Source organism: Lepidochelys kempii, chromosome 21, assembly GCF_965140285.1.
Source record: "Lepidochelys kempii isolate rLepKem1 chromosome 21, rLepKem1.hap1, whole genome shotgun sequence".
NCBI classification, from domain to species: domain Eukaryota; kingdom Metazoa; phylum Chordata; order Testudines; family Cheloniidae; genus Lepidochelys; species Lepidochelys kempii.
The window spans coordinates 8,009,606-8,023,915 of NC_136400.1; the positions used below are offsets into that span (position 1 = coordinate 8,009,606).

The 14,310-nt window shown below is 50.0% G+C and overlaps 1 protein-coding gene across 1 annotated transcript in view; it reads left to right on the forward strand.

Moving 5' to 3' along the window:
• Window positions 1-371: 371 nt before the first annotated feature.
• The window catches only part of LOC140901198 (renin), a 40,895-nt gene continuing 26,956 nt past the window's right edge, over window positions 372-14,310 (forward strand). Inside the window, exons 1-4 of the mRNA XM_073319603.2 lie at window positions 372-621; window positions 2,445-2,485; window positions 4,180-4,358; window positions 4,848-4,911. Of these exons, the coding sequence (XP_073175704.2) occupies window positions 509-621; window positions 2,445-2,485; window positions 4,180-4,358; window positions 4,848-4,911 (397 nt within the window). The 5' untranslated portion in view covers window positions 372-508. The remainder of the gene's footprint in view (window positions 622-2,444; window positions 2,486-4,179; window positions 4,359-4,847; window positions 4,912-14,310) is intronic.

A 14,310-nucleotide genomic window follows, 5' to 3' on the forward strand; every position in this document is an offset into this window, starting at 1 on the left:
GTGATGAGCGCCACATTTACAGCTGGCCCTTTTAAGGTGATTGCCACTGCTGGGGAGTTAATGATTTGCAGCATGATGAGGTAGGGATTAAAGACCTTTCCAAGGGTCACCGGTTGGGAGCTCGTGGAAGCTGTGGGTCCGCCCCCCTCCCCACCACACCCCTCTCCACACACACCTTGTTTCACTCCAGGCTTATGCCAGGAAAGATGGTGTCTCTCACGGAGTTTCAGAGTGAGTAAAGGAGGCAGCCTCAGGGGGGTTGGTTGTTAACTCGTCAGTGATACTTGGTGAACCTGGAGAACAGCCTGGCTCAGAGGCTGGGGCTTATCTGCTCCGTCCAGTGTGCGATGCTGCCACGGCCGGAGCTCAGAGCCAAGTCTGGGCTGGAGCTGGAGGTTGCTCTGTCAGCACCGGTCACAGCAGATCAGGGAGTGTCAGAGGCAAACTGAACTACTGTCCTGCCCCTGCCCCAAAGACCCTGCGTCTGGTACTGTCCCTGCAAACCTTGATGGCTGTTTGTCAACACCACAGAAACACCATTCCACAGAAGAGGGAAACATGGATTTCGCGGCTCTGCAGAACCCCTAACTCACCACAACTGGCAGCGTCTGCTCAGATGAGGTCTGGGTCTACAATGCCAAGGCCGGGGGGTGTAGATCAAGGGTGAGCTGGCAGTTCTTGAGGTTTGGAGTGGGGGAGCCCAGGACTGGCATAGCAGTGGGCTGTGAGTCAGGATGGAGAGGCGCTGGCAGAGCTAGTGGGGGAGAGCTCAGGACTGGAATAGCGGGGGTGGGGGGGCTGTGGGTCAGGACTATGGGGCATTGGCACAGGTGGGGGTGTTTGGGGGGAGCTCAGGCCTGGAATAGCAGAGGGGGGCTGTGGGTCAGGACTATGGGGCATTGGCATAGGTGGGGGTGTTTGGGGGGAGCTCAGGCCTGGAATAGCAGAGGGGGGCTGTGGGTCAGGACTATGGGGCATTGGCACAGGTGGGGGTGTTTGGGGGGAGCTCAGGCCTGGAATAGCAGAGTGGGGGGGGGGGCTGTGGGTCAGGACTATGGGGCATTGGCACAGGTGGGGGTGTTTGGGGGGAGCTCAGGCCTGGAATAGCGGGGGTGGGGGGGGCTGTGGGTCAGGACTATGGGGCATTGGCACAGGTGGGGGTGTTTGGGGGGAGCTCAGGCCTGGAATAGCGGGGGGGGGGGCTGTGGGTCAGGACTATGGGGCATTGGCACAGGTGGGGGTGTTTGGGGGGAGCTCAGGCCTGGAATAGCGGGGGGGGGGGGCTGTGGGTCAGGACTATGGGGCATTGGCACAGGTGGGGGTGTTTGGGGGGAGCTCAGGCCTGGAATAGCAGAGGGGGGGGGCTGTGGGTCAGGACTATGGGGCATTGGCACAGGTGGGGGTGTTTGGGGGGAGCTCAGGCCTGGAATAGCAGAGGGGGGCTGTGGGTCAGGACTATGGGGCATTGGCACAGGTGGGGGTGTTTGGGGGGAGCTCAGGCCTGGAATAGCAGAGTGGGGGGGCTGTGGGTCAGGACTATGGGGCATTGGCACAGGTGGGGGTGTTTGGGGGGAGCTCAGGCCTGGAATAGCAGAGGGGGGGGGGCTGTGGGTCAGGACTATGGGGCATTGGCACAGGTGGGGGTGTTTGGGGGGAGCTCAGGCCTGGAATAGCGGGGGTGGGGGGGGCTGTGGGTCAGGACTATGGGGCATTGGCACAGGTGGGGGTGTTTGGGGGGAGCTCAGGCCTGGAATAGCGGGGGTGGGGGGGGCTGTGGGTCAGGACTATGGGGCATTGGCACAGGTGGGGGTGTTTGGGGGGAGCTCAGGCCTGGAATAGCGGGGGTGGGGGGGGCTGTGGGTCAGGACTATGGGGCATTGGCAAAGGTGGGGGTGTTTGGGGGGAGCTCAGGCCTGGAATAGCAGAGGGGGGGGGCTGTGGGTCAGGACTATGGGGCATTGGCACAGCTGGGGGGGTGTGGGGAGTTCAGGACTGGAATTGCAGATGGGGGTTATGGGTGAGAGCCATTGGCAGAGCTGGGTGTGTTGGAGGTTTGCTGAACCTGCCCTTCTCTCAGCACTGTTAGTGAGCGCCAAATCTCCCTGCAGAAGACAATAAGTGAGTAACTCATGCCCTGACACACACAAGGTTTGCTGGTGCCTCCTGGGTTTTCAGATCAGCTTCTCATTGCTCTAAACTCCCACGACATCCCATCCTTAGCTACTGTTTGGCTGATAAATAAGTTGGAGAGCCCTGGGCCTGACCCAAAGCCCACTCAAGGCAATGGAAGACTTAGTGAGTCCAGAGCTTTGGATCAGCTCCATTTTGAAGAGGGTGGGGATTAGGAGGTGACCCCTGCCATATGGAAACCACTTCACATCTTTTCAGGAAATCATTTTCCTAGTTCCAGCTGGTTTAACATCAGACTGTCTCCTTCTCCCTAGATACATGTGGGGAGAGAGGCGCTCCGAGTCCAGGGTGATGGGTGAGCTCTCAAAAACCTACAATAGATAGAAATTGTCTTGACGTGTTTCTAAATATTTGACGCAACCCACAAATTAAACTTCCTTGCTGAGGTGGTGATGCAAAGAGGAACCACAGGGGAGGATTTGGTGACCTAAGCTGGCACCATCCAACACTTCCTTCGTAGTAACTACATCTGGCTGCTGTGCTCCTAATTGCTGACCCTCCATCTGTTGCAGAGATTGGTGTCGGCCTTGTGGGCTTTGGCCTATTTTTCATCTTTTTTGGGGTGCTCTTGTACTTTGACTCAGTGCTGCTGGCCTTTGGAAACGTGAGTACCTCAAAACCTTGATCCCCTTCCTTGCCACTCCTGAGGGCAAAATATAGCACTAGGACAGGGGCCCAGACACCACAAACCCTCTGCAAACAGTCACGGCTCCCATGGTGAAGCGTGCTAGCCCTTTGGCCCTGTACAGCTTCCTATTATGAGAGGAACAGGGCTAGTCTCTGTTCAAATCCCACTCAGGTTTGTGTGACATAAACTTGCTGGGTTTCAGTCCAGCTGTACTGGTGTCCCCATCCTTACACTCACCACAACTGGTGCTAACTGATCCCCTTGTAGGCAACCTTGAAAGAGAAGCCAAGAATCTAATCACATGGAGACTAAACTATTATCTCCCTATGGGGGATGCTCCTTCCCAATCAGGGTTGAGACACATGGTGTGGGGGACTCTCGTATGGTGCAGCCCATACCTGTGGGCGGTAAACCGAGCAGTTCAGTCTCCAGGGAAGTCAGCCCAGCACCTCTCCTCCCAGACACTAAAGTCCTTCTAAAAGTTGTCTTGAATTTACAAATAAAAAGAACTAAGGGCTTGTCTACACGTGGAAGTTCATTCAGATTCAGGTAGGGTGTAAATTTAAAGTGGATTATCTATTCCTGATTAACTCCATGGATGGATGCTTTTATTCTAAAGTAGTTTAATCCATTTCCAGAGTGGATTAAACTAATTTGAAATAAGGCACTCTTACTCTGGGATAAGAGCATCAGTGCATGGCATGAATTAGGAAGAGTTAATGAGGAATAGCTATTCTGGAATAACTCTCCACATAGACGAGCCCTATAACATGAACACGGTTTCATTCTCATGATATATCAGAGATGTTTCCTTCTAACACTGAGGGGATCAGCTGGCATCAGAATTCTACCGCAGTCAGTGCGATCCTAGTGGGGCTCTACTGGTAGGACTGTAACAACTACAGTGGGGTAATGATACTGACCTCCTTTGATATCTACTAATGCAAAATGCTGTGTAAGACCTAGGTATTATTATAACTGAGAGCAGAATTTAGCCCTTCATTCTCTTATCTACTGCATTTCTGTTGTGTGGGACTTAGGCCAGAAATGCAAGCCTGTTGCCTTACTGCTTTATTACAGCGGCTTTCTCCTGGAGCTGCTATGGTGGAACTAAGCCTTCTGTGGCTTATATGCATTGTCCTTTGTAAGGGTTACATGGATTGCAAAAGCAGGCAAGTAGGCTGCTGCGTTAACTTGATGGATGGTGCCTGGGTGATGGGAGAGGGGGATGCCCATGTCAGCTGAAGGGTTCTCTTTGATGCACACAGGAAAGAGGAGCTAAAGTCGACGAATGAATGAAGGGAATGTGTAGACCTTCTGTCCTCTAACAAGTCCTGTGCAACTCCATTTCCTCCGCTTAGCTCCTGTTCCTTTCTGGCTTGGCCATCATCATCGGACTGAGAAGGACTTTCAGCTTCTTCTTCCAGAAGGAAAAGCTAAAGGGCACCAGCTTCTTCCTGGGAGGCATTCTCATTATGCTCCTGAGATGGCCTCTTCTGGGCATGTTGCTGGAGACCTATGGCTTCATCACCCTCTTCAGGTGACTTGTTCTCTAAATGCCTTTAGTTTTGGCCTTTGCCAATAGCCTTGCTAGGGTAACTGGCAAAACTCCATCGGTGTGGAGCATTGTGGGTGCAAGAGGCTATCAAGGAAACCCCATTCTCATTCCCTTAAGGAATTCCTTAGCAAGCATCCAAAGCTCCCCAGAAAGCCACACAAATGTCACAGGATCAACTCCCCTGTTGTTTGCAAGGCTCTGATTTCAAACACTGTGAGCCAAAAGAAATTCTACCAGGCCCCATATCCGTACCAAATGCACATGGCCGCTTGTGTGCTGGCAACAACAGGGAAAACCTGGCAAGCAGCTGGATGGGACAATATTTCCCAGCTAGTGAAAGCTCACAGGAACTTTTTAGACCTGGGTTTACTTTACCCAGTTATAGATCATGGGGAAAATCCTTCCCCGACCCTAAATCAGCCTTCCTCAGCTTCCACCAAGTGATTAACAATGATCTTTGTTTTGCTCCAGGAATTTTTTCCCAGTCATCCTTGGATTTCTGGGAGCTTTGGGAAATATTCCACTGCTGAGCAAGGTAAGCAGGGCTTTGGGGTTGGATTTCGTGCAGAGTCGGGGGCTTTGGTTTTGCAAGGTACTGGCAGAAGATCCCAGTAAGGATACTGGACCAAATTCTGAACTGGTGTAAATCGACAGATCTTTATTGACATTTCCAAAGCTTCACAGATTTACACCTCCTGAGAATTTGGCCCATTCTCCTCTCACACTGGCTTCACATCTCGTTTGATGTGATTTCAAATGAGTCACTCCTGATTTACAGGTGAAAGGGAGAGGAAAATCTGGTCAAAAGAGGCAGTTTCATTTCTGCCCTCAGTTACACTTGAATTGTTTGAATGTCTGTGTCTCGCAGACATAATTTAACACAGACCAAGTGCAAGTTTTTAAGAGTTGGGATTTTAAAAAGTCTTCAGATTTGATGTTCCTTCTCATCCGATGTTAATTCTTCCAGAACGTCTCTTTTTCTCCTGCTATTCTGCTGCCGACTTCGTTAGCTGATCTTCCGTCTTCTGTAATGATGCTTCCTAAGTAACAGTAATTTCTCACGTGTTGTACAGCTGTGTCACTCGCTGGAATCTTGCGTGTTTTCCCAGGATCCTTGCATATCACCATAGTTTTTGCCTTGTCCACATTCAACTCTAGACTCTCATTGATATTAGAATTGGTCAAAAAATTGTGAAAAATATTTGACAATTTTTGTTGAAATGTCACCAACAGGAACAGTTTTGACCAGCACTAATTCATAGGCAACAATGTGTATCTGTTTGCCAGAGGTCTGGACTGTATCTTCTGTGTAGAAAAAAGTCTTAAACTGTGAATACAGAGTTGCTGAGGAGACGGGTTGTACTCAATAGCAAATAGCATCAGGACTTCAACTGGTCATTCCTTGTTACAATGCCAACCAACTTTGAAAGCTGCTTTCAACTACCTGAGAGGTGGTTCCAAAGAGGATGGTTCTAGACTATTCTCAGGGGTAGAAGATGACAGGACAAGGAGTAATGGTCTCAAGTTGCAGTGGGGGAGGTTTAGGTTGGATATTAGGAAAAACTTTTTCACTAGGAGGGTGGTGAAACACTGGAATGCGTTACCTAGGGAGGTAGTTGAATCTCCTTCCTTAGAAGTTTTTAAGGTCAGGCTTGACAAAGCCCTGGCTGGGATGATTTAATTGGGGATTGGTCCTGCTTTGAGCAGGGGGTTGGACTAGATGACCTCCTGAGGTCCCTTCCAACCCTGATATTCTATGATTCTATGATTCTATGTCCTGGGGCAAGTCTGGGAGAGACTGACACTGTCCTGGACAAATATTGTTGAATTAAGTTTAATACCTTTGTGGTCCATTTCTTCAAAATGCAGTTGTGCCTGGATTATTGTGGGATTGTACGTAATTTCTCTAGAAGCCTGACCAATTAAATCTCTGAAAGTATTAGAAACTTCAAAGGGCTTTGGAGGACAATCTCTCTGATGTGGCTATCCTGGAAAGTATTTGAGAGGAAGGAAATGCAAATTCTCCCCTAGGAAACCAGCTTTTTGAAGCTATGTCCTGGGGAGCAAGACTCTTCCCCCCCCCCCCCTTTCTAGTGGTTACTTGCTCCTGGAAACTTGAGATCAAAGACCCTTAAACTGTATAATAGATGGACTAAACTTTACCTGAATGTGCGAGTTCTGAATTGAGGCTGAATTTGAACTTGTGACCACAGAGGAGCCCCTCTTTATGGGGTTTTGAAGGACAAATTAGCCACCAGAGCCCGTTGGAGTGATCTCTGGGAAGCTTATTAGCATGTATGTTGGTTCCTTTTTGTTTTTAATACATTTTCTCTGTAATGCTTTCACCTTAAGGATAAATCAGCTTGCATCACAAGCTGTATGGTAGCTTACCTGCGGGCAGATACACTGTTCTAGTGTCTGAAGAGGAAGCAAGGAGTTCTGCTTAAGCAGTCTGTCTTTTCCTGGGAATAGCACAGTGAAGGCAGGGAACCGCTCAGCCTGGGAATACCTCAGTCAGAAGGGAGAGACGCGGGGCTCCACCCAAGAAAGGCAACCAAGCCTGCCCGTGGGTGCCCTTGCTGAATCTCTAAGGGAAATACAGGCACAATTGTGCTGCAAAGCAAGAGTCACTGTTATGTTCAGCCCATTGTACAGCACGCTGGAGTTTATTACTGCTGCTAATGAATTGTCATTGTTGCAGCTATTCCAGAAACTAGGAGACGCCAGCTCCTTGGTGTGACCTGGAAGAGTTTCCAACAGCTAGTGGAGATAAGGTCACCTGCTATAGACACCCGGATCCCTGGGCAGCTGGCTGTCATTGCACAGACACTAATCTGCAGTCTCTCCAAGCCAAGAGCCACCTGGACTGGACATGCTCTTTTATTGTGTGACGGAAGAAGCTTGGAGCCAACAGATCCTGCTACCAATTGACCCCAAAATCCAAATTGCTCTCAGTCAGACAGATCTGGCGGAGATTCTCACCTTCCCATGAGCTACGCTGGAATGAGTGAATTTCCCAAGCCAGATGGTTGTGCAAGTTGTTGATTTACTCTTTTGTCAGGTCCTCATGAGAGTGAAATTGTATGTAGATTAAAAAGCACATCTGAGATAACATTGCACCCTTGTCCCATTAGAAGGACATGCTGCTGTTAACACATTGCTCAGAGTGTTAATATGTCCCCATTCTGATGGCTGCTCCATACAGGGTAGGAGCCTATAGCCTACAACTCGGAGGGAGAGGACTTATTCCTTTAGCTCACGTCCGCTAGATCAAAACCAGTTCAGGTATGTCTACACATGCTGCAGTCACACCTCCTGGCCGCAGTGTAGACATACCCTGTATGTGTAGCTCTCAGGAATCACTCTGGACAAAATACCTTATTAAAAGCTCTTCTTGTTCTTTTTCATGGGGGAGTTTTATTGTTGTGTTTTTTCCTGGAGAGGGTCAGGAAGAGGTGGGAAACAGGCTTTCCCAGCCCTTGAAGGGCTCTGACAGAAACAAAAATGAAACAGGGAACTTGGAAAGAAGCTGCCAGATTCCAGTGGGTGTTTAAGCACAAAGCTAAAAACAAGGGTCATGTCTGATGCCTCCGGGGTGAGATGGGAAGCGATGCAGAGTGTCTAGGGAACATTGAGTCCTGCAAGGCCAATGAGCACCTCAGACCCTGTCTCATTCCTATAAATGGGAAAGATCTGGTACAAGAGACACATTCTGATGCTATGGTTTTAATCCTGGTTTTGTAATATTTTAAAAATCACTACGCAGCAGGTGCTCAAATTGCTGACTACGATAATGTTCCTCTCTGGTCTCTGAGTCTTAGCTGTGAAACAGTGAGCTGCATTCTCTGGCCGAGCAGTCCAACTGCTTACATTGTGCCTTTTGTAAAAGCTCAAGGCGCCTTTCCGAACCAGAGTTTGCTCCCATCGAAGTCAGTGGCAAAAGTTCCTCATCACATTAAACTGTACAGGATCAGGCTCTTAAAGGGCGTTGTGGCATTCAGTACGAAATAAGGTGAAGTCTCATTCCCTGGGCCAACCCACTGATGGCGCCAGCTCCTTGAGGCCGGATTCTGCACCCCACTGCAGCATGTTGGGGAATTCTCCTAGTGCAGGAGTGACATAGCTTAGGGGCGCGGCAAAAGCCGTGGGGGAATGATCAGAGAGCTCTGTGCTCCATCTCTTCTGGGCTGCAGAACAGCCATCAGGCAGCCATGCAAGGAGGCCTTAAAGGCCGAGGGCTGCTCTAACTTACTGCAGAGGTCACCTGCATGTCTCTGGAGCAGCCTAGGATCTGGGAGGTACCACGGAGTTATAAAGCTACCCTGGAGCTCCCCCTGCCTGGACTGCTCTTCCCACGGGGCACAGCACAGAATCTGCCCCTTAGCATGCAGCCGCTCTCAGAGAGGGCAGGGGAAGTTGTGAAAACTCCTGTTAAGCCCCATTAACATTTCATGACCCGATCCAGGGAGAGTAAATTACCCTTTTCGTGTGCAATGACCATGAGAAACCAAATGAGATTTGGGGCCATTAATTAATAAAGAGCTGCAGAGGGGTGAGCAGGTGGTTGCGGGGGAGAGAACACAGCCGTAGACCGATGATTACTTCCGATAATTATCTCTCATTTTTTAAAGACCATTCTGCTGCCAAACAGGAGAAAGCTGAGCGAGGAGGAATGTACTGTATTGGAAGCCCAGATGCCAAGCCGATAGCTCATGGCTGATGTATTGAGAAGTAGGGCATGTTCTTTTCAGTCCACTGCTGGCTGCGGATGCTATGATTAAGTGCTAAAGGACTTCAGAAACAATGGGGCCTCTCCGGAGCCCGCATGGAAGCTGGAGGCCACGAATCTGGCTGAGGACACATGGGGAAGCAGGAGGAGTGAACCCATCTTGTCTTCTATGAGGCAGGTTCCACAGACAGTGGTGCATGGGGGAAAGGACAGGCAGAGCGCTAAGCTGCTGCCGGAACAAGGCCAGATCTGCCGCTGGTGTAATTCTGCGCGGATCCGTTGGAAGTTAATGGAGTGATGCCGACATACAACAGCTGAGAATCTGGCCCCGTTACCTTGCATTCTAACGCAGCGGTGATCATAAGATCGCATCCTTAGTCGAATGTTCTCGCTGACTTTGGGCTCAGCCTTGTCTTAAGCCCTTGCCTGGCTGCCTGTTGGCTGTTCTGCCGCCCGAAAAGCCAGAGCACTGAGCACTCTGGTCATTCCCCCTCCCACCCTGTTCTTATGCAAAGGGCTGCACAAGCCCTGTGTTGCCCAGCACGGGGCGAGGGGGGGGGCGGATTGCACGAGGCGCTGCGGTGGGGGCCAGCAGGGTACGAAGTGCAAGGTCATGGGCTAGGAAGCTCCCCAGCACCCCCAGTTCAAGCCCAGCCTTGTTGCATTGGGACAGAAAAGCAGCTACATCTCAGAGCGCTGTTTGGTGGCCCCGGTGTGGAATGAGTGTGTTGGGTCTCAGGCCGGTTCCTGCTGGCCGGGCATCTCCATCACAAACAATAGCAACCCTAGGGCTGTCTCAGCAAAGAGGCAGCTGAATATTGAAGCAAGCAGGGGCACTTAACAGCCCTCTTTTGGCAAGGTGCCATGGAGGGCAAAAGGAGCACGCGCTCTCCCATCTCTCGCCCTCGAGGGCACATTCTTAGCTACCCTAGTTCTAAGGAGGCCACAAAGCCAATCCTGCTGGCTCCCTTCCTGCAGGTGACAGTCACATCAACTTGTCCTATCATTGGCAAGAGCAGGGCACACAGAGGTGGGCAACTCCCACTCCCTGGCCACTTGGCATCGCCTCTGTGCGGTGGGTCCCTCCTGAATCCCCAGTGCTCCACACCACTCTGCCCTCTGCAGCACTGACAGCAGCTTCATATCCAGGGTCAACTCCCAGGACTTGCCCGAGTAAGCCCTGGGTATGGGCTACTAGACTTGCCCCTCGCCCAGTGACTAATGGAGCAGCACGTCTCTGTGGTTCTATAGCTGTGCAATATCTCTATGAAACTGAGCTAGCTGCTGAATTCCTCCATGGCCATTCCCAGGGAAGCCTTGGGCCTGGTGTGATGGGAGTGTCAGGTTATGGGCAGCTCAGCTGGCTTCCTTGGGAGCCTCTCACTAGAGCTTGCTGTTCCCCCCGCGTGCCCTGTTAAAACGGCTCGTATTCATTAGGTGCATCTCCTTGAGAAAGAAGGAGAAAATACATGAGGGACCTTGACTGATGCAACTCATTGTGATCTAGGCCCTCTGGAGACCGTCCTGGGAGTCGGCAGGCCATGGCAAATGGTATTGGTTTGTGGGAGCATATTGTTTAACAGCAAGGCCATCCACAATGGAGCTTCCGTCTCCTTACTTGGAGGTCACTGTAGGTTCTTTGCTTTGCTTCCTGTGGCCTCGTCAGTGCTAAGGCCATTTCCACCCTATTTTGAGGATGAAAGTGATGCCTAAGTGCTGAGCCGGCACTCTGAACTGGTGAATTTTAGCCCATGTCTCTTTATCCCGTAGATTTCTTTAAATAACAAGCTTTAGTTTGAAGCCTCTTAGCTCCTGCCACTGCTGGCTGCAGCCATGCTCTCTGGCATCCCGGGGCTGTCCAGCTCTGAGAATAACATGGGGCGTGAAGCTGTTAGGGCATTTTCCACCCAACCGTTGTTTGGCTGCAGAATGCAGAAACCGGAGCTTTGCAAAGCAGGGTGAGTGAGTGTCGACGCCTCTTCTGACTTGACACACGTTTGGGGAAGAAGGCTTGGAAATTGCTGGAACAGCCCGTTGTGACATTCTGCAAACCAGGAAGTTATGCCAGTATAGGTACATTGGTATAGCCTCTGTAGTATAGATGTACCCTGAGTGAAAAGGAAAAGAGTCTGGGGGGGGGGGAGCCAGATCCCCAGCTGGTCTAAATCAGTGTAGCCTTGTTGAAATCAATAGAATTAGGCCAGTTTATACCAGCTGATGATCCTGCCCAGAGAGAGGCAAGTTGCGTTCTCTTGTTTAAAGTGCTGTATAGTAAAACTGAATGTCACAGCAATAAGCAATCAAGAGAAGAAGAAAAGTGGCAATTTTCTGAAGTGAAATGGCTGGGAGGGTGGGGGGAAAGCAGAGGTGGGCCCAAGCCTTGCTGACATCACAACCAGCCCCTATAATAAGGGGGAGAGGTTTCTACTGAAGATGAGAGAGATCCAGCCAGCCAGGGCAGCTGCTCACCTTCTTTGTAAGGGACCAGAGTGGGGAGAAGTGTCTCATCAGTTGCCTCCCACACTTTGCACACGAAGGTCCAAGAGCAGCAGAGGTAAGTGGAGGATAAGATCTCATAACAACTAAGCTGTGGTTCATTTTTCATTTCTCCCCTGATGAAAATTTGGGTTCGCTTTTCATGGAAACTTTTTAAAATTAAAACCCAAATGTCCTGTTTTCGGGGAAGGGTATGTTGAATTTTGGTCAAGGAAAGAGACAGATTTTAAATGGTCAAACTCATCCTCATCGTCATCAAATAGAATATGATCATGCTTTGTGCTTTGGTAGTAAAAGGACCCCAAGCTCTCGAGGAGTTAGACACTGTTTGATCACTAGGGTTTTCCCAGACAGCAAAATGGTTTTCTGCACCATTGTACAGATGGGGAAACTGAGGCACAGAGAAGGGAAGCAACTCTCCTCAAAATCACCCAAGACTGTTGCTAACACCAGTTCTGTTGCACCGGGGGAAGCAACACTGAGCATGAACATAGCCCAGGCTCCCGCCAGCATTTGAAACACCGTGTTGTCTAACCGTGTTCAAAATCAGGCTAGTCAAAATGGAACTTAAAACACTGGTAGCAGCAGGTGACTCCCTACGTTGCTACCACTGATAGATATGAACTGGTGTTAGCAAAAATGGGAATTTTTCAAAATGTCCCCAGTGTAGACCAGGCTACAATGAGCTGGGGGCGGAGTCTTGGGCTTCTGGCTCCCGTTCCTGCGTTGGCTTTGCCCCAAGAGCATGGAATTGCTTTTGGACCCTGCCATGAGGAGCAATTTGGGGCTAAAACTAAACACTTTGGGTGGAATCCTGACTCCGTAGAAGTCAATGGCAAAACTCCCACTGACTTCAGTGAGGCCAAGATTTCACCCTTTAATGTCTCCCTTGTCTGCATGACCACTTGCTCTTACACCTCAAATATTTAAAGTAGCTCGAAGAGGAATTTTGCAGGGACTGTCAGTCCAACAAATTTCTCCACATTTACAGTCGTGTGTGCATGTATGTTGCTAAGTGGAAAAATGATCACATAAGCCTGTGTTTCTTATGTTTTCTCAAGAACTCCAAAGACCTAGAAAGGAATAAGAATCATTCAATCTAATTTTAGGATGTTCCTGCATGTCCTAATTACCCTGTGTATCAAGGCTCTTTTTTTTGATTGTTCGGATCTGCCCTGCGTTAAAAGGGAGCATGTGCACTTTGAGGAAATGCAGCGTCCTTTTTCTTTAGAAGATAGGGACAGTTTCCTGGAATTGATTAAAAGCCCATTTGACGTCTTGTAAGATGCAAGGGAGCAAACGAAAAGGGTGAGCAGCCCTGTTCGTTCCAGATAGGCTGCTCTGTTTAGAGAGATACGGAAATAAAATATCAGCCGGTTGCTGTGATCCGTAGCAGGTGACAGACCAAAGTGTCTCAGTCAACCAGGAGAAATTGCAGTGTTAGCCTGATGCAGTAAACTTGGGGACTCCTTAAGATAAGCACATTAACTCCACTAACAGAGCACAGTGAAGGGTCCAAGGACCGACGAGAATTCTTTGTGCAGTTTAGTTAAGGGTCCTTATTGCCAACAAAGAGTGCGGGATTGGCAGCCCTGGAGATGAGTCTCTTTATTTATGATGACAGGTTTCAGAGTAGCAGCCGTGTTAGTCTGTATCCGCAAAAAGAAAAGGAGTACTTGTGGCACCTTAGAGACTAACCAATTTATTTGAGCATAAGCTTTCGTGAGCTACAGCTCACTTCATCGGATGCATTCAGTGGAAAATACAGTGGGGAGATTTATATACACAGAGAACATGAAATAATGGGTGTTACCATACACACTGTAACCAGAGTGATCAGGTAAGGTGAGCTACCCATTGTTTCATGTTTTCTGTGTATATAAAATCTCCCTATTGTATTTTCCACTGCATGCATCCAATGAAGTGAGCTGTAGCTCACGAAAGCTCATGCTCAAATAAATTGGTTAGTCTCTAAGGTGCCACAAGTACGCCTTTTCTTTATGATGGCAGTAGCGCCTAGAAACCCAGTCCTGGCCCAGGACCCATTGTACTAGGTGCTGGATAAACACAGAACAAAAGGATAGTCCAGGGATGCTCCAGGAAGCTCACAGTTGAAGGTGAGATGACAGTCGGAGACAGACAGATGGGAGAGCATAAGAAACAGACCGAACGGGCCTGATTTTTCAGAGGTGCCAATTCACCAGCAGCTCCCGCTGGCCTCGCGTAGGGCTCTGGGTGCTCGGTGTTTCTGAGAGTCAGGCCCAGAAGTTCATCAGCTACAGAACAGGTACAGCAATGCAAGTTTCCCCCACCCCCCCAGGAACGAGCCTCAATTCTGAGCAGCAGGCGTCCCTTGCCAGTGAGAGAATTCAGGCCCGTGTTCCATTCCAGCCCGCGGGCTGCGTTGCTACCTTGTTGATGCTGCCAGTGAATGGGAGCCGGCAGCGATGACATGTCTATGCGGTTAATTGAAGGAACAGGGCTGAGTTAGGGCTGTCGGCTCGTATGGGCCACTGAAGAGCCCCAACAGCCGCCGACGGAAAGAAGGACGTCCCTGTGGTTAGGGGGCTGCCTTGGAACGTGGGGCATCCAGGTGCCATGCCCAGCTCTGCCACTCCCTGGGCGCCCTTGGTCTCTCTCTGCCTCAGTTCTCCCTCAGTAACATGGAAATAAAAGATTGCGAGACGTTCAGATCCTACCAATATGGGG